Here is a 26,400-nt window from a genome sequence, read left to right on the forward strand (position 1 = left end):
GCGATCAACTCTGCTAAGATACTTATAGTCTGTATGGGTTTGTGTTTTAGTGAAGTTCTATTAAACATTAGAATCAAAGTACAGACTATTAAATTGTTCAGTTTATTTCTGAAATCTGTGAATAGTCAGTGGTGGATGAAGTAGCAGTACCATACTATAAAAACACATTTCCTTATATGTAAAAGTCCCGGATGTGTAAAATAGCAGCACTTAGCACTCATTTTGAAAAACACCCCTGTAACAGTACCTGGATTTTGAGGCGCTAGCCCAGGTGGACTGTGTACAGAATTGTCACTTTGAATCTCGTCCAAAAAAAGAGATCTTTAAAAATCCTCTCTGGACTCACAGAAGTCACTGACTTCTTCACTGTTGGGTGGGCGGAACATTGTTCAGCTAGCCAAAGGAGTTAGCTGCTTTCAAATATTTTATTTCATGGATGGCAGAGTTTTGGCACTTAACCTGCTGGACGTGCAGTTGGCCCTTCTCTGCTCTGTAAACGGCTCTCACACAGTCTGCTGAAATTCATAGATGATGCTGTTAGTATTTTTCCCGTTTAATTTGCATATCAATGAATAGACGCACCAGACTGCCTAATGACTGCTCATTATCACAAAACACATAAATGTGTTCGGTGCTTTTCTTTTAAAGGAGAAAAAAGAAACTGTCAGCATCTTCATTATTTTTTCATATTTTATGCTTAAAATGATTTTAGGGCATCTGGGAAACGTACAAGTATTACTTTGCTCACCTTTGCAGAAACCAGGGTTCAGTCCCCTGCAGCCATGCCACAGGCTCTGTGCTTTAATGAGTCTACTTGCCAGTGCACATGGAAACTGGCAAAGGACCATGTTCCGGTCACTGCAGCTGGTCATTTGCGCTGCTCTCTGAGCCGTAATACTGTTTTATGGTAATACATAATGAAATGCTTTTCTTCAGTTAGCAGGTTTAAAAGGATGGTGTAAAGTATTCAATTAATACAAAGAGATTTGGTTAACACAGAAGGCATTCAGGGCTAATCACTGTTTCCTGGTTTGAAAGAAACAATAATATCCAATCTGACGCTATATTTCTTTCTCTTTTGTGTCATTGTACAAACGTTTCCATTATTCAAATTATATTCAGATTTTTTTTTAAAAGTCCCGACTACAATATTCTCCCTCTTCATCTGATCTCCTGTGACTTTCTTTCTTGTAGTCTCGGGAGCCTCTAGCGCTGTGTGACCTGAAAGCAGAAGTGTCTCCCCGGATCTCGGCCGAGGACTTAATCGACCTCTGTGAGCTGTCACTGACCGGGCCCGCCAAAAGGACCAAAGCCGGCAAGCCCAAAATCATCGCTGTCGACATCCGCAGTGTAGAGGAGTATCCTTATTATTTCTGTGTAGCCGTGAAATGTACATGACAGACCCTCACCTGTGCCTATAGTGGTGGATGTTTAACATGTAAATACATTGCTCAATTTCTCTCTGCTGAGGCACATCAGGAAACAGCGCACACGTACTGGAGCTTACTTGCACAATGTTGGATTGTGTCCAATGAAGTAAAAACAACAAATGTTCTGCTGACATTGCACATAAGCTGAGATATGCAGTGTTAGTCACAGATCAAGCTGATTTCAGTAGAATTGACTTCAGCAAACCTGCACCAACTTGAAGCTTTCTATGTCTGAGTGTCAGAAATTAAAAGTGCTCGTAGTTGTTCTGTGTGGCAACACTGGGAGATTAATGATAAGCTCGCTGTCGTTTAAATATGTGGAGAACGGCCCAAAGTTTCAGAGGGTCTTGGATGGCGTGACACTCAGCTGTATGCTTGAAAAGTGACATAAACACTCAAGGAATGAATGAAGCTGAATAGGGAAGTTCAAACCCAGACTCTTCCTCTGCATAGCTGGCTGGTCACGACAGGAAGTGTGTGGGAATGTCACACTGTTGATTTCAGAAAATATTGAAAAAATTGTCCCCAAAACTCCAGCATCTGAAAGATGTGAGGGGAGAGGGTTGCAAAGCTATTGACCATCCTACAAGCTTTTTCTTGTTTGTTTGTTTTTTTAAGGTGTAATCCAACCAGATTTCACCTTGCAAATTTTCCTTGCAGGTAGGACAGGAAAAAGCATGGGTGGAGTGGTAAACATAAACTTTGGGAGCTATTAGAAACATTCTTTGACTATATCTCTACTTCTTTATAAATAACTTAATGAAAAGAACAGTAAGTCTTTTGTCTTGTCAAGTCAAGTACAAGGTCAAGAAAAACAAATACCAGGGTGCACAGACATAACACCGACTACAGCTCGGTGTCCACTGTGCACACAGCATCTTTGACAGTGATCTCTTATATTAAACCTGGCTGTAAAACAAATAGACTCCTCCGCTTTGAGACTTCTCTCTGATGAGCGTGTCTCTGTTCAGTCTCACAGGTGAACCGAACTGGTACTTGCAAGGTCATGGTCCAAGTGCTTGAGCGAATGCCAGTAAAAGCTGTGTGATTCAAGCTTTCCTGAATTCAGAATTGTTTTTATATCCTGTTTGCTGTTGTTTGGCACAAAAATGTCACGACTGTGCCAGTCTGACGGGTACAACTTTGTTCTGAACGACTAACGTCCTCTCATTAATTATTTGCACAAGGTTCAAGGGCCAAGACTCACACAGAAACTACATTTGTACACAGTTGAATGTGCGTGTGTATGAAGCCTTTCTCTTGATCCCACAGTGCTTCTGATCGGTTGCTTACCTCTTGACCTTGTGCCAGCACTTTGCAGAATTTTGAAATTGAACCACAGGCACAGAGAACAAAACAGTTTGGTCCCTATCAAAGGCGAGAAGAGGCAGAATCAGGGTGGATGATCTACTTCAGTTATGTGCTGCCAGATTCTGCAGCATACAGTTTAGGCTGCACCGTATCCTGCAGTCTGAGAGGCTGTGGGATAAAGCAGTGGAGATTAGCCTGTGAACCTGGACTAAATGCAGCCTTCTGGTCTTTTGGCTACAACACAGTTTCCTCTTGTACATGGTATATTTGATTTTATTCTTATTCATGAAAGAATTCTTTAATCTGGTTAATCTTTTCACAGTCAGCTGATGATCATGATCAATACATTTTAATGTAAAATGCAGATGCATTAGGTATGCTTAAACATACAAAGGGAGCTCTTTTGTTACGCTTAACAGTACAATAGCTATGGAAGCCCATTTACACTTAAGATCCTGCAAGTCATTTTCATGAGAAATTTTTTTGAAATAATGATTTGGTATTTCTAAATAATGACCGAATAACTTGAAATAATGACTTAGTATCTTGGTATAATGAGTTAGTATCTCAAAATAATAAGTATCTTGAAATGACTCAGTATTTCAAAATAATGACACAGTATTTCAAAATAATGACACAGTATTTCAAAATAGTGACACAGTATTTCAAAATAGTGACACAGTATTTCAAAATAGTGACACAGTATTTCAAAATAGAGACACAGTATTTCAAAATAGTGACACAGTATTTCAAAATAATGACTCAGTATTTCAAAATAGTGACACAGCATTTCAAAATAGTGACACATTATTTCAAAATAATGACACAGTATTTCAAAATAATGACACAATATTTCAAAATAGAGACACAGTATTTCAAAATAGTGACACAGTATTTCAAAATAATGACTCAGTATTTTAAAATAGTGACACAGTATTTCAAAATAGTGACACAGCATTTCAAAATAGTGACACATTATTTCAAAATAGTGACACAGTATTTCAAAATAATGACACAATATTTCAAAATAGAGACACCATATTTCAAAATAGTGACACAGTATTTCAAAATAGTGACACAGTATTTCAAAATAGTGACACAGTATTTCAAAATAATGACACAGTATTTCAAATGACACAGTATTTCAAAATAGTGACAGTATTTCAAAATAGTGACACAGTATTTCAAAATAATGATGGTATTTCAAAATAATGACACAGTATTTCAAAATAGTGACACAGTATTTCAAAATAGTGACACAGTATTTCAAAATAATGACACAGTATTTCAAATGACACAGTATTTCAAAATAGTGACACAGTATTTCAAAATAGTGACACAGTATTTCAAAATAGTGACACAGTAGCTCAAAATGGTGACACAGTATCTCAAAATAATGACTCATATTTCAAAATAATGACACAGTATTTCAAAATAGTGACACAGTATTTCAAAATAGTGACACAGTATTTCAAAATAATGACACAGTATTTCAAATGACACAGTATTTCAAAATAGTGACACAGTATTTCAAAATAATGACACAGTATTTCAAAATAGTGACACAGTATTTCAAAATAGTGACACAGTATTTCAAAATAGAGACACAGTATTTCAAAATAGTGACACAGTATTTCAAAATAATGACTCAGTATTTCAAAATAGTGACACAGTATTTCAAAATAGTGACACAGTATTTCAAAATAATGACACAATATTTCAAAATAGTGACACAGTATCTCAAAATAATGACTCAGTATTTCAAAATAATGACACAGTATTTCAAAATAATGACACAGTGTTTCAAAATAATGACTCAGTATTTCAAAATAATGACTCAGTATTTCAAAATAGTGACACAGTATTTCAAAATAGTGACACAGCATTTCAAAATAGTGACACATTATTTCAAAATAGTGACACAGTATTTCAAAATAATAACACAGTATTTCAAAATAGTGACACAGTATTTCAAAATAGTGACACAGCATTTCAAAATAGTGACACATTATTTCAAAATAATGACACAGTATTTCAAAATAATGACACAATATTTCAAAATAGAGACACAGTATTTCAAAATAGTGACACAGTATTTCAAAATAATGACACAGTATTTCAAAATAGTGACACAGTATTTCAAAATAGTGACACAGTATTTCAAAATAATGACACAGTATTTCAAATGACACAGTATTTCAAAATAGTGACACAGTATTTCAAAATAGTGACAGTATTTCAAAATAATGACACAGTATTTCAAAATAATGACGGTATTTCAAAATAATGACACAGTATTTCAAAATAGTGACACAGTATTTCAAAATAGTGACAGTATTTCAAAATAGTGACACAGTATTTCAAAATAATGACAGTATCTCGAAATGGTGACACAGTATTTCAAAATAATGACTCATATTTCAAAATATTGACACAGTATTTCAAAATAATGACACAGTATTTCAAAATAATGACACAGTATTTCAAAATAGTGACACAGTATCTCAAAATGGTGACACAGTATCTCAAAATAATGACTCATATTTCAAAATAATGACACAGTATTTCAAAATAGTGACACAGTATTTCAAAATAATGACACAGTATTTCAAAATAGTGACACAGTATTTCAAAATAGTGACACAGCATTTCAAAATAGTGACAGTATTTCAAAATAGTGACAGTATTTCAAAATAGTGACACAGTATTTCAAAATAGTGACAGTATTTCAAAATAGTGACAGTATTTCAAAATAATGACACAGTATTTCAAAATAGTGACACAGTATTTCAAAATAATGATACAATATCTCAAAATAATGACTCAGTATTTCAAAATAATGACACAGTATTTCAAAATAATGACAATATTTCAAAATAATGACCCAATATTTCAAAATAATGACACAGTATTTCAAAATAGTGACACAGTATTTCAAAATAATGACACAATATTTCAAAATAGTGACACAGTATCTCAAAATAATGACACAGTATTTCAAAATAATGACACAGTGTTTCAAAATAATGACTCAGTATTTCAAAATAATGACTCAGTATTTCAAAATAGTGACACAGTATTTCAAAATAGTGACACAGCATTTCAAAATAGTGACACAGTATTTCAAAATAGTGACACAGTATTTCAAAATAATGACTCATTTTTTCAAAATAGTGACACAGTATTTCAAAATAGTGACACAGTATTTCAAAATAATGACACAGTATTTCAAAATAGTGACACAGTATTTCAAAATAGTGACACAGCATTTCAAAATAGTGACACATTATTTCGAAATAATGACACAGTATTTCAAAATAATGACACAATATTACAAAATAGAGACACAGTATTTCAAAATAGTGACACAATATTTCAAAATAATGACACAGTATTTCAAAATAGTGACACAGTATTTCAAAATAGTGACAGTATTTCAAAATAGTGACAGTATTTCAAAATAGTGACACAGTATTTCAAAATAATGACAGTATTTCAAAATAATGACGGTATTTCAAAATAATGACACAGTATTTCAAAATAGTGACACAGCATTTCAAAATAGTGACAGTATTTCAAAATAGTGACACAGTATTTCAAAATAATGACAGTATTTCAAAATAATGACACAGTATTTCAAAATAGTGACACAGTATCTCAAAATGGTGACACAGTATCTCAAAATAATGACTCATATTTCAAAATAATGACACAGTATTTCAAAATAGTGACACAGTATCTCAAAATGGTGACACAGTATCTCAAAATAATGACTCATATTTCAAAATAATGACACAGTATTTCAAAATAGTGACACAGTATTTCAAAATAGTGACACAGTATTTCAAAATAATGACACAGTATTTCAAATGACACAGTATTTCAAAATAGTGACACAGTATTTCAAAATAGTGACACAGTATTTCAAAATAGTGACAGTATTTCAAAATAGTGACACAGTATTTCAAAATAATGACGGTATTTCAAAATAATGACACAGTATTTCAAAATAGTGACAGTATTTCAAAATAGTGACACAGTATTTCAAAATAGTGACAGTATTTCAAAATAGTGACACAGCATTTCAAAATAATGACGGTATTTCAAAATAATGACACAGTATTTCAAAATAGTGACAGTATTTCAAAATAGTGACACAGTATTTCAAAATAGTGACAGTATTTCAAAATAGTGACAGTATTTCAAAATAATGACACAGTATTTCAAAATAGTGACACAGTATTTCAAAATAATGACACAATATCTCAAAATAATGACTCAGTATTTCAAAATAATGACACAGTATTTCAAAATAGTGACACATTATTTCAAAATAATGACACAATATTTCAAAATAATGACACAGTATTTCAAAATAGTGACACAGTATTTCAAAATAGTGACACAATATTTCAAAATAATGACACAGTATCTCAAAATAATGACTCAGTATTTCAAAATAATGACACAGTATTTTTCAAAATAATGACACAGTGTTTCAAAATAGTGACACACTATTTCAAAAAAATTAAAGTGTCTCAAAAATAATGAGTAAATCCCTAAATTAAAAAAGAATTTATACTGCTCGTCACATTTAATAGCCTATTTATCCATCTAGTTTGTAGCTCTGCACAAAAATACAAGATTACATGAAGAAATCAATTTTGCTCCTGCAGATGGGGCACTTTTATTTTATCTCTAGGTGTATAGTGGCCCAGAAAACCCTTCCTGTCAGAAATGCAGAGGACTTGAAGGAATGGGCCTCACCCTTTAGACCATAAGTGGAATGGTAATTGTCTAGGGGTTAAAGAGCCATTAATCAATAAGGATTAGTGAGTAGAGCAAGGATTTTGAAATGGTAGTTCCTCTAGCTAAATTCCTTCACCGATAGACGGACTCCTCAGGCTAACTCACATGGACAAAAGGGATTTAACCACTTTCACAGGATTTGGCAACCCTTGTTCACCTTTATTGTGATCTTAGGCAAAGCTCCGTTGTGGGTGTCTGCAGTCACAAAAAGTGGATTAAATGAATACCTCAATCGGGACAAAATCTAGATTTAGCTGTCTCGGTACCTGTTGTTAATCTTGAATGTGCCTCTTGTAATTCCATAGGCTAAATGTCTCACAGCAGGATTTACCAGCTAGTGGATTAGACACTGCATTATGTAACATACTGACTCCTGACGTTCTTGTGGCAGCTGGTACGATTTAATGAACACAGTAATCCTAGAAAGATGTAGAAGTAATGTTGATAGCTACTGACTCAGAAATATTCTCACGAGTTATCATTCAGTTATTAACCACTCTGGGGTTGTTCACTGTCCCTGTGCTGATACTCACTCTGTTATTCCAGCAGATCCCTCACGAAGACTTACTCTTCCTTTTTTTCTTTTCTCCTGCTGATTCCCTTATTATATCTCCTATAGTCTTATTCATGCTTCTCCTTCCTCGCCTTGAGTCAAGAGAGCTTCTTTCTCCCTATACTGCTATCTTGAAGCTTTTCTTACATTCTTTTTGTATTGGAAGTCAGTCTGATAAGCAGTATAACACATACTCTAATTAGGATATAATTGAACAGACTTCATATTGTTTCCTGCTGTCTTTTGTACCCATGTCATCTAAGGATAGTTAGGTTCCCACGAATTCCCATTTCTTCTGATTCTGATTCTGATGAAGCAAAGGTGTAACCATATGAGAAAAAAATGGTTTACCTCATACTCTGGCCCTGATCCCAGGTAGGTGCTGTACCAGTTGACAGCTATGCTCCTTAACCCCACTGTCTCACAGCTTCAGCAGAGGCCATATTTCTGGCAGCATCAACATTCCCTTCAGCACGGCGTTCGGCCCTGACGGTGAGCTGCTGCAGTGTCCTGCAACAGGAGTCCTGCAGAACTACAGAGGACGTGTCATCGTGGTCATTAGCCATGCCATGAAGAGCGCTGCTATGGTGAGAAAGCAGTCACACACACCTGTGTACATCACATCAATATACAAACTGCTTAGACTCTGCAAGTATTGACTCTGATACATAACCTTTAATGGAGGTGTGACATAAAAAGACTTGATTTTGTCGTCATGGTTAAGGCTATCTGTCTGTCTTGTTGATTTCATAGCTAATAGCAACATTTGGACTTGTTGATGTAATATAGTTACACACAGCAACAACAATCATGGTGTAAAGCAAATGTAATATTGCTACCAGCTCACCGGTGGAGAAACTAGATCCAAAAAGTGGAGCAACTTCAGTCATGTGAAAGTTGTTTGGTTACAAACGCTCACATTACAACAGACCACAGTCATAAGAAGGAAGTGCAAGAAGACTGGTTGAGTCCAGCATCCAACAAGGAGTGCTCAAAAGCTATAGTGAGTTCTGAACCAAGAATATTTTTCAGTATTTTGTCCTTATCCCGGAAATACCCTAAAATATTGTGATATTATTTTAAGGCCATGTTGCCCGCCCCATCACGCTTCTAAATTCCAGACCTCCCTCACAGATTACTGTTGCATTTTTCTTCATACAAGCTGCTTTAGGGATGATAATGTCGGTCTCTCGGTCTGCCTCCCCCCATGTCTGAATTGGTTTGGTACAGACATTAATGTCCCTCTTGAGATTCATTTTAACAATAACAATTTTTATGATCCTTTAACTTTTCATCCAGCGGCATCATCAGGTCAGCATTTAATTGGTCCCTTACTTTGTTTTTTGACCAAATGTCCGTCAGCGAGACTTTGTGTTTAGTGCAAAGTATGAATAACAAGCTGTGAACATTTAAAAACAGTATAGCTTCTAAACATCAGCTTTTTATTATTTCCATTTTTCTGATGTGGTTAAAAAAAAACAATAAAGTGTGAGGCTATCGACTTAGTGGAGAGTTTTCTTTTGTTACAATAAACAAAAATCTGGCCATTCAAAACCCAATTTACTGCTGTGCAAGGAAACAAGGATATTTTTTCAAATATAGAAACCATTTTAATATTGCTCTGTATTCCTCTTTTGTGAGGTTATTTGTGGAAAGACACACCCCTTCAGTGTCCTTTCTGGGGGTCATGTCAGGGCAGTGAAAGCAGACCTCAGGGTCATGTTGTCTCCTTTAAAACCCCTCTGATCTCACTGGTGTCATAGGTGCATTGCACAAGAGCAGGTGTCTAATGAGATCATGCTGTTGATTGAAAGACATTTTCATTCTGAAGCAGTGAACGCTTTGAATCATCCTGATCCTCATCCAAAGTAGACATTCCCATGGGAAATTTCTCACTGACACATGCAGGGCAGCACGGCGGTGCAGCGGTTGCCTCACAGCAAGAAGGTTCGGGGTTAACACGTGCCTGGCTGAGGATTTTTCTGTGAATTGTGTATGTCCCCGCCCCCCGCGTCTTAAGACATGCAGGTTGACGTTAATTGGCAACTTGCAGACAGTAAACCACAAAACAGGCAAACAGTATGAGTGAGTAAAGTTGTAAGTCAAAAGGATTGGTAATGATTTATGTCGGAGAACAACTATTGTGATTATTGTAAAAAGTTAATAAAATTGTTGTCATTTGGGTGATTGGGTACTTGGGTACTCCAGACTGAAATATCTCAGTAACATTGAAGTCAAAGTTTTCACTTATCCAGTAAAATATTTCAACATCTACTGGTTGAATTAGCACATAATTCCATTCATATATTATTGGCTTCCAGGTAATGCATCCTTATGACTCTGTTGATACCTTGATATTCTTCCTTTATCACAGCCAGGACGCTCACATTTGTTCTTTCAAGAAATGTCTTGATATTCATTGGATGGATTTTCATGTAATTCTGCTGAATTGATGATTTTATTGACCCTCTGACTTGTAATGTAGCGCCATCATTAGTTCAAACTTTCTGTGGTTTGTTTACGAATACTTGCAAATCAAATGATATTCCCATGAGCCTCAGCTGTACTTTGTGTTCAGTATTAATTAGCTAAGCTGAACATGCTAAGCATTATGTCGATGCTGATATTAGCATTTAGCTCAAGGCTAGACTGTACGAGTATGGCCTCAAAGCAGATAATATGGTTGTAAACTCTTAAGGCCTTGTCATAGTAGCACAACAACAACACAAGGCATCAGATTTTCTGTGGGCGTCTGGATCAGAGGGTGTGGTAAATTAATAGATATGCTCTCAACCGTCACATCGCTGGCCTCAATGCCCTTAAACGTCTGTGCCAATTATAATGACGCATGATGACAGTCACTCAACAAATAAAGAATCGGCTTCTTCAGGGAGTCATGTTGTTGCCAGCGTGATGCAGAGTGGCACAATATGAACACAGAGCACCTCAATCAATATGAGACTTTCTCAGACATAATTATACTGTATTTGACCGTGCAAATGGTTATATCATATATCAACACGTTTGTTTTGAAGTGCACTGCAAGAATTAAACATGAAACTTGGAAAGGAGACTGTGACACACATAGTTAATGATGCATCTGTCTGATATGTGTAGAGGCGTGTTGTGTTATTTTGTATGAGCCAGGTGTTGTTTGAATGTAATTTATCCAAGGCAAACACAGTGGAAGGCCACATGTAGTGGCACTACGCACATCTGCAATCAGAGGCAGCGGATATATCAACATTTCTGTCCTGTTGCCTTCAGACGTCTGCAGGGGTTCACTGAACTGAAAGAGGTTTTCTTACATACAGAAGCAGCCGATTCGAACACATCTACTGGCTTGAGAGTGTTCAATCAAAATTGTTTATAAGTTATTTCTGTGCATTTTCTCCAAGTATTTATTTTGATATTGTTGAGCAGATTCACGATGAAACAGGAACAGACATGGTTCTGAGACTATTTTCAGCACAATGTCTGTAAGACTCCCAGCTGTGATCTGTGCGCTGAGCACCAAAATGCCACACAGATGGGCATAGGGAATTTCAGGGTCAGGAAAATGCCAAACTGTCCGAGCGCTGCTTGCACTGGTCGATGTGCCACCATTAAAATAGAGCCCCGTGGTCTTGTTAATAGAAACTACAAGACTCTAATCCCAGACCTTTGTCTTGTCAAATCCACAACAGTCCTGAAATCCTGGAAATCCTGAAGTTTGAAAAGACCTGCCTAGCTACTCTGGTTGAGTTTTGGTCAGGTCACAAAGACTGTAAGTCCTCAGTGGTGCCAGTTAAGCAGTCTGATGTACAGTTTAATAAAAAAAAAAACCTGCTGTGTTTTTGCCTCTTTTCTAAAAGACAGGAGGACGTTAGCTGCGGCTGAAACTGTATTTTACATAAATCATTGTCTTTGACATTTCAGTGCACAAAAATAACTCTGCTCACTTCAGCATAACAGAACAGAGAACTATATTGATCATTATAAATTCTCCTTTTGTGCTCTCTTTAGAATAAATTAGCCAAACCTGAATTTAAAAACACAGTCAGCAGGGATATCGCTTCAGGCAACAACCCAATTTAAAAAGATGTCCTCCTTCCATATGTTGCAAAGTAAAAGAGGAGAATAAGTAGTTCTCCTTAATTGAAGAGATAGTCCTGCATTTTTCAGGAAGCAGCAAGATCTGACTTTGTAGCCTGGTTGCAAGAACTCCACAAAGTATATTTTATCAGCAGAGAGACTAGAGTGGATGAAGAGCTTTTTATGAACTGTTTATGACTCGTATAATCAGCTCATGGTTATAGCTCTACCACAAATTGTGGCTTTTGTGCCCCTGATATTCACTGTAATCATCATGTGCTTTGAAGGGGCACTTTGTCGTTTTCGGGAAGAAATTAAAACTATAGAACAGCTTGTTTGTATAAATTATACAAACAAGCTGTTCTCAGAGGAAAATAAGGTCCCCAGAAAACTGTTGAAAATATAAACAAAGTAAAACAGTATGAAATTGTGTTGCCCTTTAAGGTCAGTTTGTTTATTGTTTATTCCGTCATGAAAACAAAGAGAGTTTGTTTATTTTGTTTATTTAGGAATAATAAAAACATCTTTCTCTTCTGATTACATTTCTTCCCCAAAACTACATAGTGCACCTCAGGGCTGGACTGGGCCATTTTTTTAGGCCGGGCATTTTTTACTTAGGCCAGGCTACCACCTGTTTTTTTTTTTTTTTTTTTGGGGGGGGTATTTATTTATTTATTTCATTCATTTATTCGGGGTGGGTAATTTCATTCAGCTTCGATACTTACATCTAAGAATAAATAGAAATTATATAATAACATTGGTTATATATAAATACTGTATACCATAAATGATATATAATTGCAATCCAATTCATCATAAAACAAGAAATGGCTTGATACAAAAGGTGGAAATTTGATACTGCAATACACAAAAACGCCAATACATGGCGATGTCATCTATTGGCAGTAGGTCACATTACTTTTAGACATAAGTCCTTTCATTCAGCCTGGTTACTTAAATGTAAGCATAAATTAAATTTATATAATAATGTGTACTATATTAACACTGTATACCATAATGTACAGTATAGACAGTAGTAATGATATGAGTACACTAGGGTATTTACAGTATAGTACTATGGTAGGTATGTACAGTATAGACAGTAGTAATGATATGAGTACACTGGGGTATTTACAGTATAGTACTATGGTAGGTATGTACAGTATAGACAGTAGTAATGATATGAGTACACTGGGGTATTTACAGTATAGTACTATGGTAGGTATGTACAGTATAGACAGTAGTAATGATATGAGTACACTGGGGTATTTACAGTATAGTACTATGGTAGGTATGTACAGTATAGACAGTAGTAATGATATGAGTACACTAGGGTATTTACAGTATAGTACTATGGTAGGTATGTACAGTATAGACAGTAGTAATGATATGAGTACACTAGGGTATTTACAGTATAGTACTATGGTAGGTATGTTCACTATAGACAGTAGTAATGATATGAGTACACAGTACTTCACACCCATAAGTACAAATATTCCAACACCCCCACCTCTGCCATCTTAATGACAGATGTATGAGTGACCCCGGTAGACGACACTTCACCCCCTCTTAATGACAGATGTGCGAGAGATGCGACAGATGTGCGAGAGAACTTAATTTCAGGTCAGAGGCGAAATAAATCCATCAAACTGCCAGTCCAACTAGCCATGATGAAACAACCTGCCTGCTAGCTAGCATGCACACCATCCATGGTCAGATAAGCGACTATAAACTACTTTTTATCACGCTCGGTCTTAGCTGTTTTTACAGGCACCTTGTAGCCCGAGAGGGAGGGGACCTGCCGGGCAGACCCTGCCCTCAGCTCATTGGTCCAGCAGCTACATCAGTCATGAACAATGGGCCGAGCTACCAGTTTATGCACCAATAGGAGGGCTTATATACCGTCATTCGCCTACAACGGTATGTTAAATTGTTATTATATTTCACGTCGTAAAATAAATAAAATAAATAAAAATAACGCGGGCCAGTAGGCCAGAAAGCCTCGCAGGCCACCGGGACAATGCCCGGTTTGCCCGTATTCCCAATCCGGCACTGGTGCACCTTTAAGCTGAGACATAGGTTCAAAATCAGTGTGGTTACACTGATGATAGGATTATTCATCATTGGCATCACCCACAGTACATCTTAAGTATGACAATTTATCATCACCTTCATTGTCACACAGGCCAGTATGATTACTATCCATCATACTAATGATAGAGTCAGTTGATTGAAGGTAAGAGAGACCCCCACTCCCCGCCACCATGGACAGCCCCGCACTTGAAATTCCCCACCTGAGCTTTATGATAGAGCTCAGTAATTCAGCAGACCTTTCAGTCGAGCACGCCACAAAATTAAAGGTCGATAAAAGGACTCAACTGTGCTTAAATGCCATTCACATCTCTATATGCTGCACCGGTGGCATTAGCATTAGCTCACGGGCCACAGCAATGAGTCCACTCACTGTGCGGTCAGTCTTTACTGTTAACCTTTAACATTTAAACACGATTGGCATTCAGGAGTAAGCCGGATTCTTAACGCTCTGTTTTTGTGAGGGCATTTCAGCTGATTAAATCTGAAATCTCCTAACTGAAGTGTGTGACCAAAAAATTCAAGTAGACAAAAAGAGTTATTGGGGTTTTTTTTGTTTTTTTTATTTCTGTGTGACGAAATGAATTAATCGGTGAATTAATGAATTAAATCAATTGTTTTTGCACATATGTTGTTCTGGTTTTCACTCCTTTTTTCCCTTTCTTTTACTTTAATTGTCCATTTTCTTTATTTTCCTTTTTCTGTTTTTCATTTGTTATTTTGTTCTTCTGGGTTTGGAGTTTGGCACAGGGGTTATTCTGTAAAGCTTGACCGATTTTTAGAAGGTGGTTTCTATTAAGAGACACTCTGTATTGCAAAAAAAAAAGGGTCATATCTTGAATGACACAACTGAAGTTCTTTCATCTGTCAATTGCAGTTTTCGTTATAACAGTTGTGTTATGTTGAAATCTTACTGATATTTCCTAACAGTGATACAATCACCTGTTGCCTCACATCGCTGTAGTAAAACCACACTGGATGATGGCAGACAAGGGAAAGTTTTTTCAATCTAACACGACATCCTGCGTTACAAATAAAGAACTTAATTAATGCCCTTCTTCCTCTAACTGTTATCTTCTCTGCTACCTTTTCCATTTAACAGTCTTATGTTTCATTCTGATGTTAATTCACTTCATGGTAAGTCTTTTGTTGGTAGTGGATCGCAGTCTGTCATTGGAAGGTGTATACTGAAATTAGGTAAAGCACATTCACAAAATATCAGGTAGCACTAATACTCTCTGAGTTATTTTGTTAAAGGGACAATTCACCCTGAAATCGAAAATACATTTTGTTCCTCCCAGCTGTGGTGCTACTTATTTACTAGATTGTATTGAGTTGCAAAGTTTTGGAGATATCGGGCGTAGAGAGGCTTGAGGCAAACTAACTAAGCTAGCTAACATTACAGCTCAACTGAGGAGGACGTCATTAATGTTTACATCCTGTGCTGTCACGAGCACGAGCCTCATGTCCTTGAGTAAAGTCACCATCGCCTCGCTGCAGTGATACGGTTGGCGGGTGTAGTTATTGTCGAAAGAAAATTGTTACCTCAGCAAATGAGGTTATGTTTTCACCCGTGTCCTTTTGTTGGTGGGTTGGTTGGTTTGTCAGCAGGGTTAAGCAAAATCTACTGAACTGATTCACACAAAATAGATGGTTCTCGGCCCAGAATAGACCCAATTAACTTTTAATGTGGATCTGGATAGATGGACAGATCTGGAAATTGTTTCTCACTTTCTTTAACATTGTGAGATAGGGCGTTTTTTGCCATTTTCTTTAATTTCTCAGGGAATAATTGATGGATCTTGATCAACAAAAGGGGACAGTTGGACCTTGGTGGAGGTACACACTCTACTGAGTACCATTCTAGTTCCTATATTGCTGTTGAGTTTGTTTTTTGTTGTTTGAGCACCACAAACCGACTGCAATCTAGTCCCATTATATTCGAGAGAAGGCAGACACACCGAAAGTTTCACACCGAAACTATCTAGATGGAAAAACAGCACTACAGGTACATAAGATTAAAACTGTCCCTTTAACAGTGAGAGCACAAAAGCAGAGGGTGAGGCCTTTATGACAAAAATCCCTGCATGACCTTGATGCAGGTTCAGACAAGTTATTTTTCCTTTATGTCAAATCATTTGTTCTCTCTTTAATTTTTACTTTACTTCCTCAAAGTCACACTCAGTATTTGCAAGCGTTTACTCTCCTCACTGACCCTGACAACATTCCTGGCACATTATGTAAAGCATTACACATACTACATCAAGGTGTTTCCTAATTGTTGAATGACTGTTATTGTGTAAAGATGTTATTGCTCATTTATGGCAACTGAAGGAGTTCTGATTGTCTACTTAATTACACCAGATTTAGATAATGACTACAGTTCCCATAAGGAGGAAACAAACATAACCTGTTTGTTTTTATCCCGTTTCTTCCCAGTTTGCGTCACACCTGGTGAAGGTAAATTTCCCACGGGTGTGTATCCTGGATGGAGGGATCAACAAGCTGAAGCCCACCGGCCTCCTGACAGTCCCCTCCCCGCAGATCTGACCCCGTACCTCAGTTTCACATTGACGAAAGCAAAGACTGTTTATCGCATTTTGAGCTGGAAAAATAAAAAAAAAACAATGTTTTCATTTTATTTAGACTTTTTTGCTCATTCTAATTAAACTGTGATGCAAAATGACAACGCTGCATTGAAATGATCCCACGTCAAAACAAGAATGATTGAATGGATTTTTCTGGAACAACTGCTATGTGTTGTAGTAGCTTTGCACTGATAAATTGAGCTGTCTGTGACCAATATAAAAACCTTGATCTATGTCGCCTGTCTGTTCTGAGCCAGTTGATCTAAGGAGCTCAGTGGCGCTTTATTAGCTATACGCCTGTATGATCTAATGCAATCCAATACGACTGCTCTGCCATAAAGACTACTTTTATTATGTCTGTCATGTCCTGTCTTTCTGACACTGTGACACGGGAGTTAACTCAGTCGTATGTTTTAGCTTTGACAAGGTCATAGTTACAGTAGTGGTAGCGTTGTACCTGACTGCTTTATTCTCAGAGGTGTTTTTAACATTCTGCCCCCGACATGTACGTAAGTAGGTAGCACAAAAAACACCACCTTTAAAGGTCATATTGATCACATTTTCTGTAGACAAATCTTTTTTTTTAACTAATACATCTACAGAGCTGTCTCTTTTCCTTAAAAACATTATTATGATTGTGAATCAACAATTTTACAATGTTTGTCACGTCCAAAATAATATAAAGTTTTGTTTATCTCTGGATAATGATTGGGAGAGTTGGTTCCAGCTTATAACAAGGTTTGTCAGCCAATAGTATAACGCTGTTGGCATCACGTGGCATCAATGTTAAAATGTTGAACATTACAAAGTTCATAAAGGTATTTATGGCTGTTGTATTTAAATTGTAATAGATTGTACAGGTGCGCCTAATAAAACAGCCACTGAGTGTGTGTGTGTATGTGTGAGAAATAATAAAAAATAACAGTGATTTGTGCATTTTATTGATTTAATAACTAGTATTTGCATTTACCTTGTTCACATGTCACTGAATTGTCTTTGCTATACACACAGTTGTATGTATTTGCCATGTTATAGCAATTGATTACTATCATGTTACACTTGTTTATAATAAAACTATCTCATAAATCTGGATAAATGCTTTTTTGTTGTTTTAGCAGTTAATCAGAACTGAGATCTCCACTCAGTTTGATACAGCTGATCATTGTCTGCAACATCGCCCCGTCCTTGTGTAATTCGCAGGGAGTGTTGGAACATGTACAATACTTCTTCATCCGAGCTGATGTATTGCTACTGACTGGACACACCCACCAAACTGAACGTATAAATTGGGGACGCAGTGGTGATTACTTTCATCAAAGGAGGAGTTCTTCACAGGAACTTCTTGGTCTCATCAACAGAGGTAAGAGGGACGCTTTATAAAATGAGGAAGCAATGACTGGACTGTGATGAGTGTTTTCATTGAGACACCTGTGTTTTTCCATTATTAATCGGTGCTAAAAATGGTTATTATTTTCTCCCCACCAGGATTCTTCTGCTCTCCAGCGTGAAAATGGTGAACTATAAAGTGACTGTGTCCACTAGCCATGCCACCGCTGCCACCACTTTTAACAATGTCTTCATTAAACTGGTGGGCGAGGATGGGGAGAGCGACCGCGAGTGGCTCATAGGCTTCAGAGGGGCTACAGCCTTCGTGAAAGGAGCAGTAAGTCTGAAATATCCTCTAAATGTAACATGCCTCTTCAACGTTGCTTATGTGAGATTATTATTAATCTCTGTCACCTATGGCCACAAAGAAATCCCCATAATGAGCCTCATAAAAATGGTATTTAATGCTAAATTTATAATGAATTATACATATTATAATTATTTGGATGTTACAGCTCAGTTCTTGATTATCAAATACTCTTCATCTTGATCTCATCATTTATCCAGGTGTCTAGTTTTAACGTGTCCTGCCCTAAATCCCTTGGAAAGCTGGTTCTAATAGAGGTAGACAAACAGCGTCTCCCATTGTTCCCAGAGGACTCTTGGTTTCCTGCCAAGGTGGAAGTGGAATCCCCCGAGGGAGTCACCTACACCTTCCCCATCTACCGCTGGATCACTGACAGCGAGGTGCACCGCTTCAGAGAGGGAACAGGTTTGTGCTGTTCACTGGCCATAGAAAACAGAAAGAAAAGCTCTGTAACATGGACTGTAAGAGGGCTATAAGGAGTCAATTCATACCAATGTACTGTATATATCATCAATTTTTAAACATTGTTGTGGCTCTTTCTTTAAGCTCTGAGAGTCTTTGAAGACAACCATCATCTTGGCAGATATAGTCGACAGCAGGAGCTGCAGCAGCGAGAGGAAGACTATCGGTGAGAGCTCAGAGTTTGTACACATTCCAGCTTCATGCATCCAAACCTGACCCGCGTTTGTTCAAGAAATACAGTCGGGTCAAAAAGTCTGAGACCGAGAGTGAAAATACTTCTGATTATTGTTACAAATAATAATATCAGCTTGACAATAATGTGAAAAGTTTCATCTAGAGAAAAAAAGTGCATGAGTTTCATAACATCTTAGTATATGGTATGTACCCCTTTTGCTTTAATGACAGCGTGCACTCGAGCTGGCATGGACTCCACACGTTTGTGCAAAACCTGATGACTCATGTATTTCCAAAAAGCGTCTTGTGTTGTCACTCTTTACTTGGCTTTCTCAGTCTTCAAGTGCCCCCCTACATATTAAATGGGGTTGAGGTCAGGTGACTGTGGAGAAAAGTCAGAACCCCTTGTGGAGTCCATGCCAGCAAGATATTCTAAAGCAGATCCACTGCTATGTTACTGTTCAAAGCTCCACTCTGCTCTTCTCTGTTTCTTTCCCAGCTGGGATGCATATGCGGAGGGTATTCCCCACAACATAAAGGCAGAAAGCCCTCTTGATCTGCCTTGTGAGGTCCGCTTCTCCTTCACCAAGACTACAGAGTTTCTCTTCACTGCATCCACAGGGTGAAGTCCTCAAATTCTGTCAAATATCTCTTTATCCATATAACTATGTAGCTGCCTACTGGAACTATTCAAGGCATCATAATAAAGTTACTCATGCTTTTTATTTTCTAGACTGACTGAGCTGCAACTGAAGGGGCTGGATGACTGCAAGGAGAGCTGGACTGATTTTGATAGTATTGATCGGGTGTTCTGCTGCAAAACGACTCCCATAGCAGGTACTGTGCCATCATGGTAGTTTAATAGTACTTGATAATGCATATGTAATAGTACACAATCAACTGTTTTCCGTAAGGATACCTAAATAATTACTAGGAATGTTTTAAAGGGGCTCTGTGAAACTTCTGTGTTGTGCTTGAAGCCAGTCACTAGTTTACATTAGCGGACTCCATTTCTAAACGACTGTTAACTACTGTTGCTCTCTGTTCTCTGGACTGACTCTGACCCGAGTCCTTCAGAAAGAAATCCAGCTGCATTACCTCTTTAAAAAAATCATAGCTGTGACTCACATGACTCTATTTTCATGTTAAGCTAATAAAGGAGGTCAAGCAAGACTTTGTAGCCCAAAGTTTGAAAGTCAATGAAGCTCAACCCTTCTCTTTTTCCAGAATATGTCCAGGAACATTGGAAGGAGGATGCATTTTTCGGCTACCAGTATCTGAATGGAGTCAACCCCATGTTGATCAGACGTTGCACCGCCCTGCCCAGTAACTTTCCTGTCACTGATGACATGGTCTCCCTCCGTGGTCAGTCTAGCTTGACAGAAGAAATGAAGGTAATTCTCTTGACCTTGATTGATCTTAGTAATGGACTCATAACATTTAAATTTAGCATTGCATGTTACATTGACATGTTTGCTCAGTATATGTAGTAGCAACACTGAATGCATGTGAGAAAACTCATTTCTCAGCCTCACTAATATTTCCAACAGAAAGGCAACATATTTCTGATTGACTACAAGCGTTTGGATGGAGTGAAAACAAACACCATCAATGAGAAGAAGCAGTACTTGATGGCTCCCCTCGTGTTGTTCCACAAAACCCCTGATGATCAGCTGATGCCAATCGCTATTCAGGTGAGATTCAAATATAGCTGTAAGATAGAGGCTTGATTCATACTGTAAGATGTAGGTTCCCCTGAAACAGGAAGCATCCACCTTGCTGAAAGTGTTTCAAGCAAGACACAGTTTTCTAGATGGCAGCTTTGAATTATCTCTGCCAGGAAAGGCAGTTAATTTCATTCTGCCTAAATCTGAGCCATGTAAAAAAGTTTCTTGCTATAATCATATCCAAGTTTGACAGGCTGACAGTTGAGTCTGAGACAACATTATTAACCAGTCCTGGTAATGGATCGAACAGACTGAATGAACCACATCCCCCTTCCTTCTCCTGCAGCTGAAGCAGACTCCAGCAGACGACAATCCCATCTTCTTTCCTACTGATTCTGAGTACGACTGGTTGACGGCCAAGACCTTTGTGAGAAGTGCAGATTTCAGCGAGCATCAACTCAACGTTCACCTGCTGCGCACTCACCTGCTGGCTGAAGCGTTCGCAGTGTCACTGCTGCGCAACTTACCCATGGTGCATCCTCTGTACAAGGTAACTGCGAGGGAGAATACTGAACTTGTAGTTTTAGTCTAATTAAAGGTGTTATCGATAACATTCAGCCACTAAATGCGGCATCTCCCCTCCTCCATTGCATTCATGTCAACACTGCTGTTTGAATTTCAAGTGGTTGCCAGTTTGTTGTACTAGATAACTTTGCTAACGCAAGAGATGTTTTTTTTTGTGTGTGTGTGTACATAAACATTATCAATATGACCTTTAACTCGCTGGTTTTTGTATCTTCCAAAATGTTTTCGTGTGTATTTACTTGCAACTAAAAAAGTTCCTTCTTTCCCTCAGCTCATCATACCTCACACTCGGTACACTCTGCAGATCAACTTCTTGGCTCGACTGCTTCTGATATCTGAGAATGGAGTTTTCACAAAGGTATGAAAAGAGCAACATGCCCAGTAGGACAATATCATCTACAGTAATCCTGTCTGACTGTATTCCTCACATATGCGACTGTGCCCTAGTTTGCAGCGTCTGGTGGAGAGGGTATGTTCGAAATCCTGAAGAGATCCATGTCCTCGATGACCTACAGCTCCCTCTGTATACCAGAAGACATTGCCGAGCGTGGACTGGAGGATGTGCCCAACTTCTACTACAGGGATGATGGACTCAAGCTGTGGGATATCATCCACAGGTACTGTAGGAAGTTTTTATTATGCATTATGTTTATAATTTATATAGTATTGGTGCAAAAAAATGGATGTTTCAGTTACATGTAGTTGCCATGCTTCACAGTTTAAAGACTTACACTGTGTTAGGGTTACCTTTCCCCCTTACATTTGCATTCACGTGTTGTTCGAGTCATCTGCCCCCTCAAATGGTTGCCAGTTTGTTGCACCACCGAACATTGCCAACGCTAGCTAGCTAATGCCAACTAATGCTAGCTAATTAACGTTAACGTTGTGAACGCTAACATTGCTGACACTAGCCAACATTAACGTTGCTAATGCAAGCTAATGTTGACGTCGCTGACGCCAGCTAGTTATTGTTCAGGCAGTACAGTATGCTGAGCACATTAAGCAGAACTGAGCCATTTTTACGTTTTTTTTTCCACAAATTGGCAACGACCAAGACTCTTGATGTGGACACAACACAGATACCACATGGTACCAACGTTGCTTTATTGTACTGGCGGACAAACCTTGTTAGAAGCTGGAACCAACTGTCAGAATTATTACACACAGATGAACAAAATAATCATTTTGGACCCGACAAGATTTTTTAAATGATAAATTCACAATCATCATAATGATTTAAGGAAAAGAGATATTCTGCACTATTCTACAAGCTCTGTAGCTGTATGATGGATGATGAAATGGTTTGTCTCCATAATGTAACACAGTTGATTTTCAAAATGATTTCTTTCATCAGTCTTTCCGAAAAGTTGCAACATAAACACATACTGGGTAATAGCATCAATTCTTACAGTTGGTCCGTTTTATTGCAATCTCCTCTGAACTGTTTATGTTGAAACACGGCCGTCACTGTTGCTCGAGGTGCTGCTGAAAGTTTTGGGGCCTCTGGTGACAGTTTATTGGGTCCCTGAGACACTCACCTGCCAGTTTATTGGGTACAACAAGCTAAAGCTAATCCAGTCTAAAACAACAGCCCTGCAATAACTCTGATCATCAGAAAGGTTATAGTGTAATTAGTTGTAGTTGAAACTGTTTTAGAGAGGTGTGCGAGGTCGTGATGCTGTTGAATCATATCGAGAAGTTTTCTAATATTAACGCTCGTCTCCCCTCGCTGTTAGAAACACTTCTCATAATGGCAAAGGCCAGTTTTAAGTGCTAAAACTTCTGAATGTCTTCATCCATATAACATTGCCGGACTGAGCCTTTTTAGAACAGACAAAACACCTGCTTTGACATGACAGATGAGGTGTTCCCTGTTTATAGAGTCTGAACCTATTAAGAGCAGTGCTGTTGCAGTTTTGAGCTGTGCTTGATTTATTGTTGGTTTGCCCTTTAAATGCCAAGAAGCCGAGGTGTGAGATCAACAAAGCCTTACAGAGATGACAGTACAGTAAACGGGTGATCAAAACCTCAGCTACTGGTTCCTTATTGAGCAGAGGGCGATAAAATGTTGTAATTGTTTCTGGCTGAGCTACTTTGATAGAGAACCTAAATCTCTATAAACATAAAAAATACATCCAACAACAGCTATGAAGTTCATTAATTAGCAAGATATGTACTGTAGTTTGTCATCATTGTGAGGTTGCCATGGAAACAATGAAACTTCAGGAAGTCACTGTGCCTGTTTCCCTAGAAATAGTTGCTTCTGTTTTTGTGTGGCTTACACAAAAAAAGGATACACTTTGTTATGTGGGAAGAATTCAAATGTGCTGGCAGTCAAGCAGGTCAGGCTAGCTGTTTCCCCCTTGCGTTTGAGATTTATGCTAAGCTAAGCTGATTGTCACCTGGCTGTAGCTCCACACTTAACCTGGTAGCTACAGCCAGGTAGCTCCCACAGATGGGAGAGTTGTAGTAATCTTCTCATGTAACTCTGCAACGATGTCCATTAAATGTTCTTCCAAAAGATTCTCTCAGCGTGTATAATGTTTAATTTAAGTGGGGTAATATGTTTTAAATCCCTTTCTTAAAGGTTTGTGCAGGGAGTGCTCGGCTACTACTACAAGAATGATAATGAGGTCAAGAGTGACGTGGAACTGCAGAATTGGCTCGTGGATATTTTTTCCCATGGATTCCTCAGCCAAAGAGCCAACGGTAGGCTTTAAAGAAAAAAGCCTTTATGATGATAAATGGGCACAATTATGCAACATTTTATCATCATGATTAAATCAAACTTAATTTGAGTCATCTGAGACGTCATTACCTGACAGAGTTTATTCTTCTCAGGATTTCCCCAACGCATCAGCCCCCTGGCAGATTTGGTCAAGTTCGTCACCATGGTGATCTTCACCTCCTCAGTACAGCACTCGTCTGTCAACTGTGGACAGGTGAGTCCTTTTACTTTACTGTAATGATCATTACCTCCGCCAACGAGGTTGTGTTTGTGCCTGTGTCTGTTTGTTGGTTGGTTTGTCAGCAAGATTACACAAAGACTACTGAATGGACTTCCACGAAACTTGGATGGAGGATGCAATAGGATGTTTTTTGACATTTTCATTAATTTCTCAGAAAAAAGATCTGATGTATTTAGTTGGCTGGTATCGATGAGTGAGTGTGGATCCTTGTAAAAATCTGTATCTATCAAATGTCATGGCAGAACATCCAATAATTGTTGTAATATTTCAGTGTAGACCAAAGTAGTGGACTAAAGACTGACATGCTGTAGTTTCAACACGTCTGATAACCGTTCATTGCAGTTTGACTATGGTGGCTGGATGCCCAACACTCCCATCTCCCTGAAACGTCCTCCACCAACCACAAAGGGGACAACGAGCGAGGCCACGCTACTGCAGACGTTCCCTGACGTCAACACAACAGCTCAGGGAATGGCCACCATGTGGCTACTGAGCAAGCAGTCCTCTGACTTTGTAAGTGCCCTTGACTTCATTTAAAATGACAGAAATCACATATTTGTTCAAGTTGTGTAAACTAAGTTAAAACGTCATTTGAGCCAAAATACCATCTTTGAGCTGCTGAAGAAATCCTGCTCACTTCCTATAACTGTACATTATGCTGCCAGTAGTCTATGTTTGATAAACGCTTTAATGTTAGCTGGGAAAAACTATATCGTTTATCTCATCAGATCCCCCTTGGCTGTTACCCAGAGGACCATTTCAATGAGGAGATTCCCTGCAAGTTGATAAAGGATTTTCAAGGAGAGCTTCGGGAGTTGAGTGCAGCCATCAAAGTCAGAAACCAGAGTCTGGAAGTCCCGTACACATACATGGACCCAACAGAGGTAGAAAATAGTGTGGCCATTTGATTATCAGATGGTGTGATCTCCTCAGCGAGAAAGAGAGAAACTGCAAGTTTTTTACTGAAACTGTGTAAAGAAACTACTGCATGTAATCATGATATGCTGATCTGTGATAGGTTTTTACAGCCTACTTGATTTAAAGGTCCAGTTTGTAAGATTTCTGAGGATTTAGGGGCAGAAATGTAATATATTACTCATGGTTATGATTTTATTAGTGTATAATTACCTGAAAACAACTCATGTGAAGCTGCTACAAGTTTCTTTCATGAACAAAATGTTGAAATCACTTGTTTTTTCTGGGACAACTATACAGTGTGTGTGTGTGTGTACTTGGTGTGTGCTGTGTCGTTGCCTTGACAAACTGAGCTACAGCAACATCTGAGCGTGTTTGTGAGAATCAATAAAAGGTATTTCATAACTAATACTTGCATTGTTTTGTCATTTAATAATCATCTTATGTAATAAAACTTGCACTCCCTATCCGGTCAGCCAAAAAGGAGGAACTGAACTCAGAGATTGACCTGTTAAACTTAACATTCATTGAGCAATGGTCACTAAAAAGGGGAAGACAGCTGTGGGTGTGCGTGTAACAGACGTAAACTCAATCTGTTTATCTCAAGAGACAGGATGTTAAGTTATAAACACTAGATGATATGAGGGAAAATGCGATCCCCCTTGTGAGCAAAATGACCAGATGCATCCCCCTTGTCTACCTGCCACCCCCCACCTCCTAGTGGTAGAGGGAGTGCAGGGGCAGAGGGGCTGTTGAGTTGATTATGTTAGTTTTTTAAATCTTTTTTAAAGCCTACCGTTGGTTCCTTGGCTGAGGAATCCATGGGAATAAATATCCACGATCCACTTCTGCAGTTCGGAGTCTTCATGGACCTCATCATCATTCTTGTAGTAGTAGCCAAGCACTCCCTGCACAAACCTTTAAGAAAGGGATTTAAAACATATTCCCCACTTAAAAATAAAAATCATACACACTGAGAGACTCTTTTGGAAGAACATTTAATGGACATTGTTGCAGAGTTACACAAGAAGATTACTACAACTCTCAATCAATCAATCAATCAATCAAAGCTTTATTGT

The 26,400-nt window shown here is 38.1% G+C and overlaps 2 protein-coding genes across 2 annotated transcripts in view; both read left to right on the plus strand.

Annotated features, from left to right (window-relative positions):
• Positions 1–17,942, plus strand: part of tbck (TBC1 domain containing kinase) — a 53,723-nt gene extending 35,781 nt beyond the window's left edge. Inside the window, exons 24-26 of the mRNA XM_073465713.1 lie at positions 1,195–1,358; positions 8,531–8,690; positions 16,708–17,942. Coding sequence (XP_073321814.1) covers positions 1,195–1,358; positions 8,531–8,690; positions 16,708–16,818 — 435 coding nt within the window. The 3' untranslated portion in view covers positions 16,819–17,942. The remainder of the gene's footprint in view (positions 1–1,194; positions 1,359–8,530; positions 8,691–16,707) is intronic.
• Positions 17,943–18,150: 208 nt separating this feature from the next.
• LOC140995641 (polyunsaturated fatty acid lipoxygenase ALOX15B-like) lies at positions 18,151–25,730 on the plus strand. The gene is made up of 15 exons (XM_073465724.1): positions 18,151–18,216; positions 18,342–18,519; positions 18,750–18,954; positions 19,096–19,177; positions 19,685–19,807; positions 19,919–20,022; positions 20,413–20,579; positions 20,736–20,879; positions 21,199–21,402; positions 21,709–21,795; positions 21,885–22,054; positions 24,025–24,146; positions 24,279–24,379; positions 24,749–24,919; positions 25,135–25,730. Exons 2-15 carry the CDS (start codon positions 18,367–18,369, stop codon positions 25,312–25,314), a joined length of 2,013 nt encoding a protein of 670 aa, XP_073321825.1. The 5' UTR covers positions 18,151–18,216; positions 18,342–18,366; the 3' UTR covers positions 25,315–25,730.
• Positions 25,731–26,400: the final 670 nt, after the last annotated feature.

The sequence above is a fragment of the Pagrus major genome, chromosome 1 (genome assembly GCF_040436345.1).
Source record: "Pagrus major chromosome 1, Pma_NU_1.0".
NCBI classification, from domain to species: domain Eukaryota; kingdom Metazoa; phylum Chordata; class Actinopteri; order Spariformes; family Sparidae; genus Pagrus; species Pagrus major.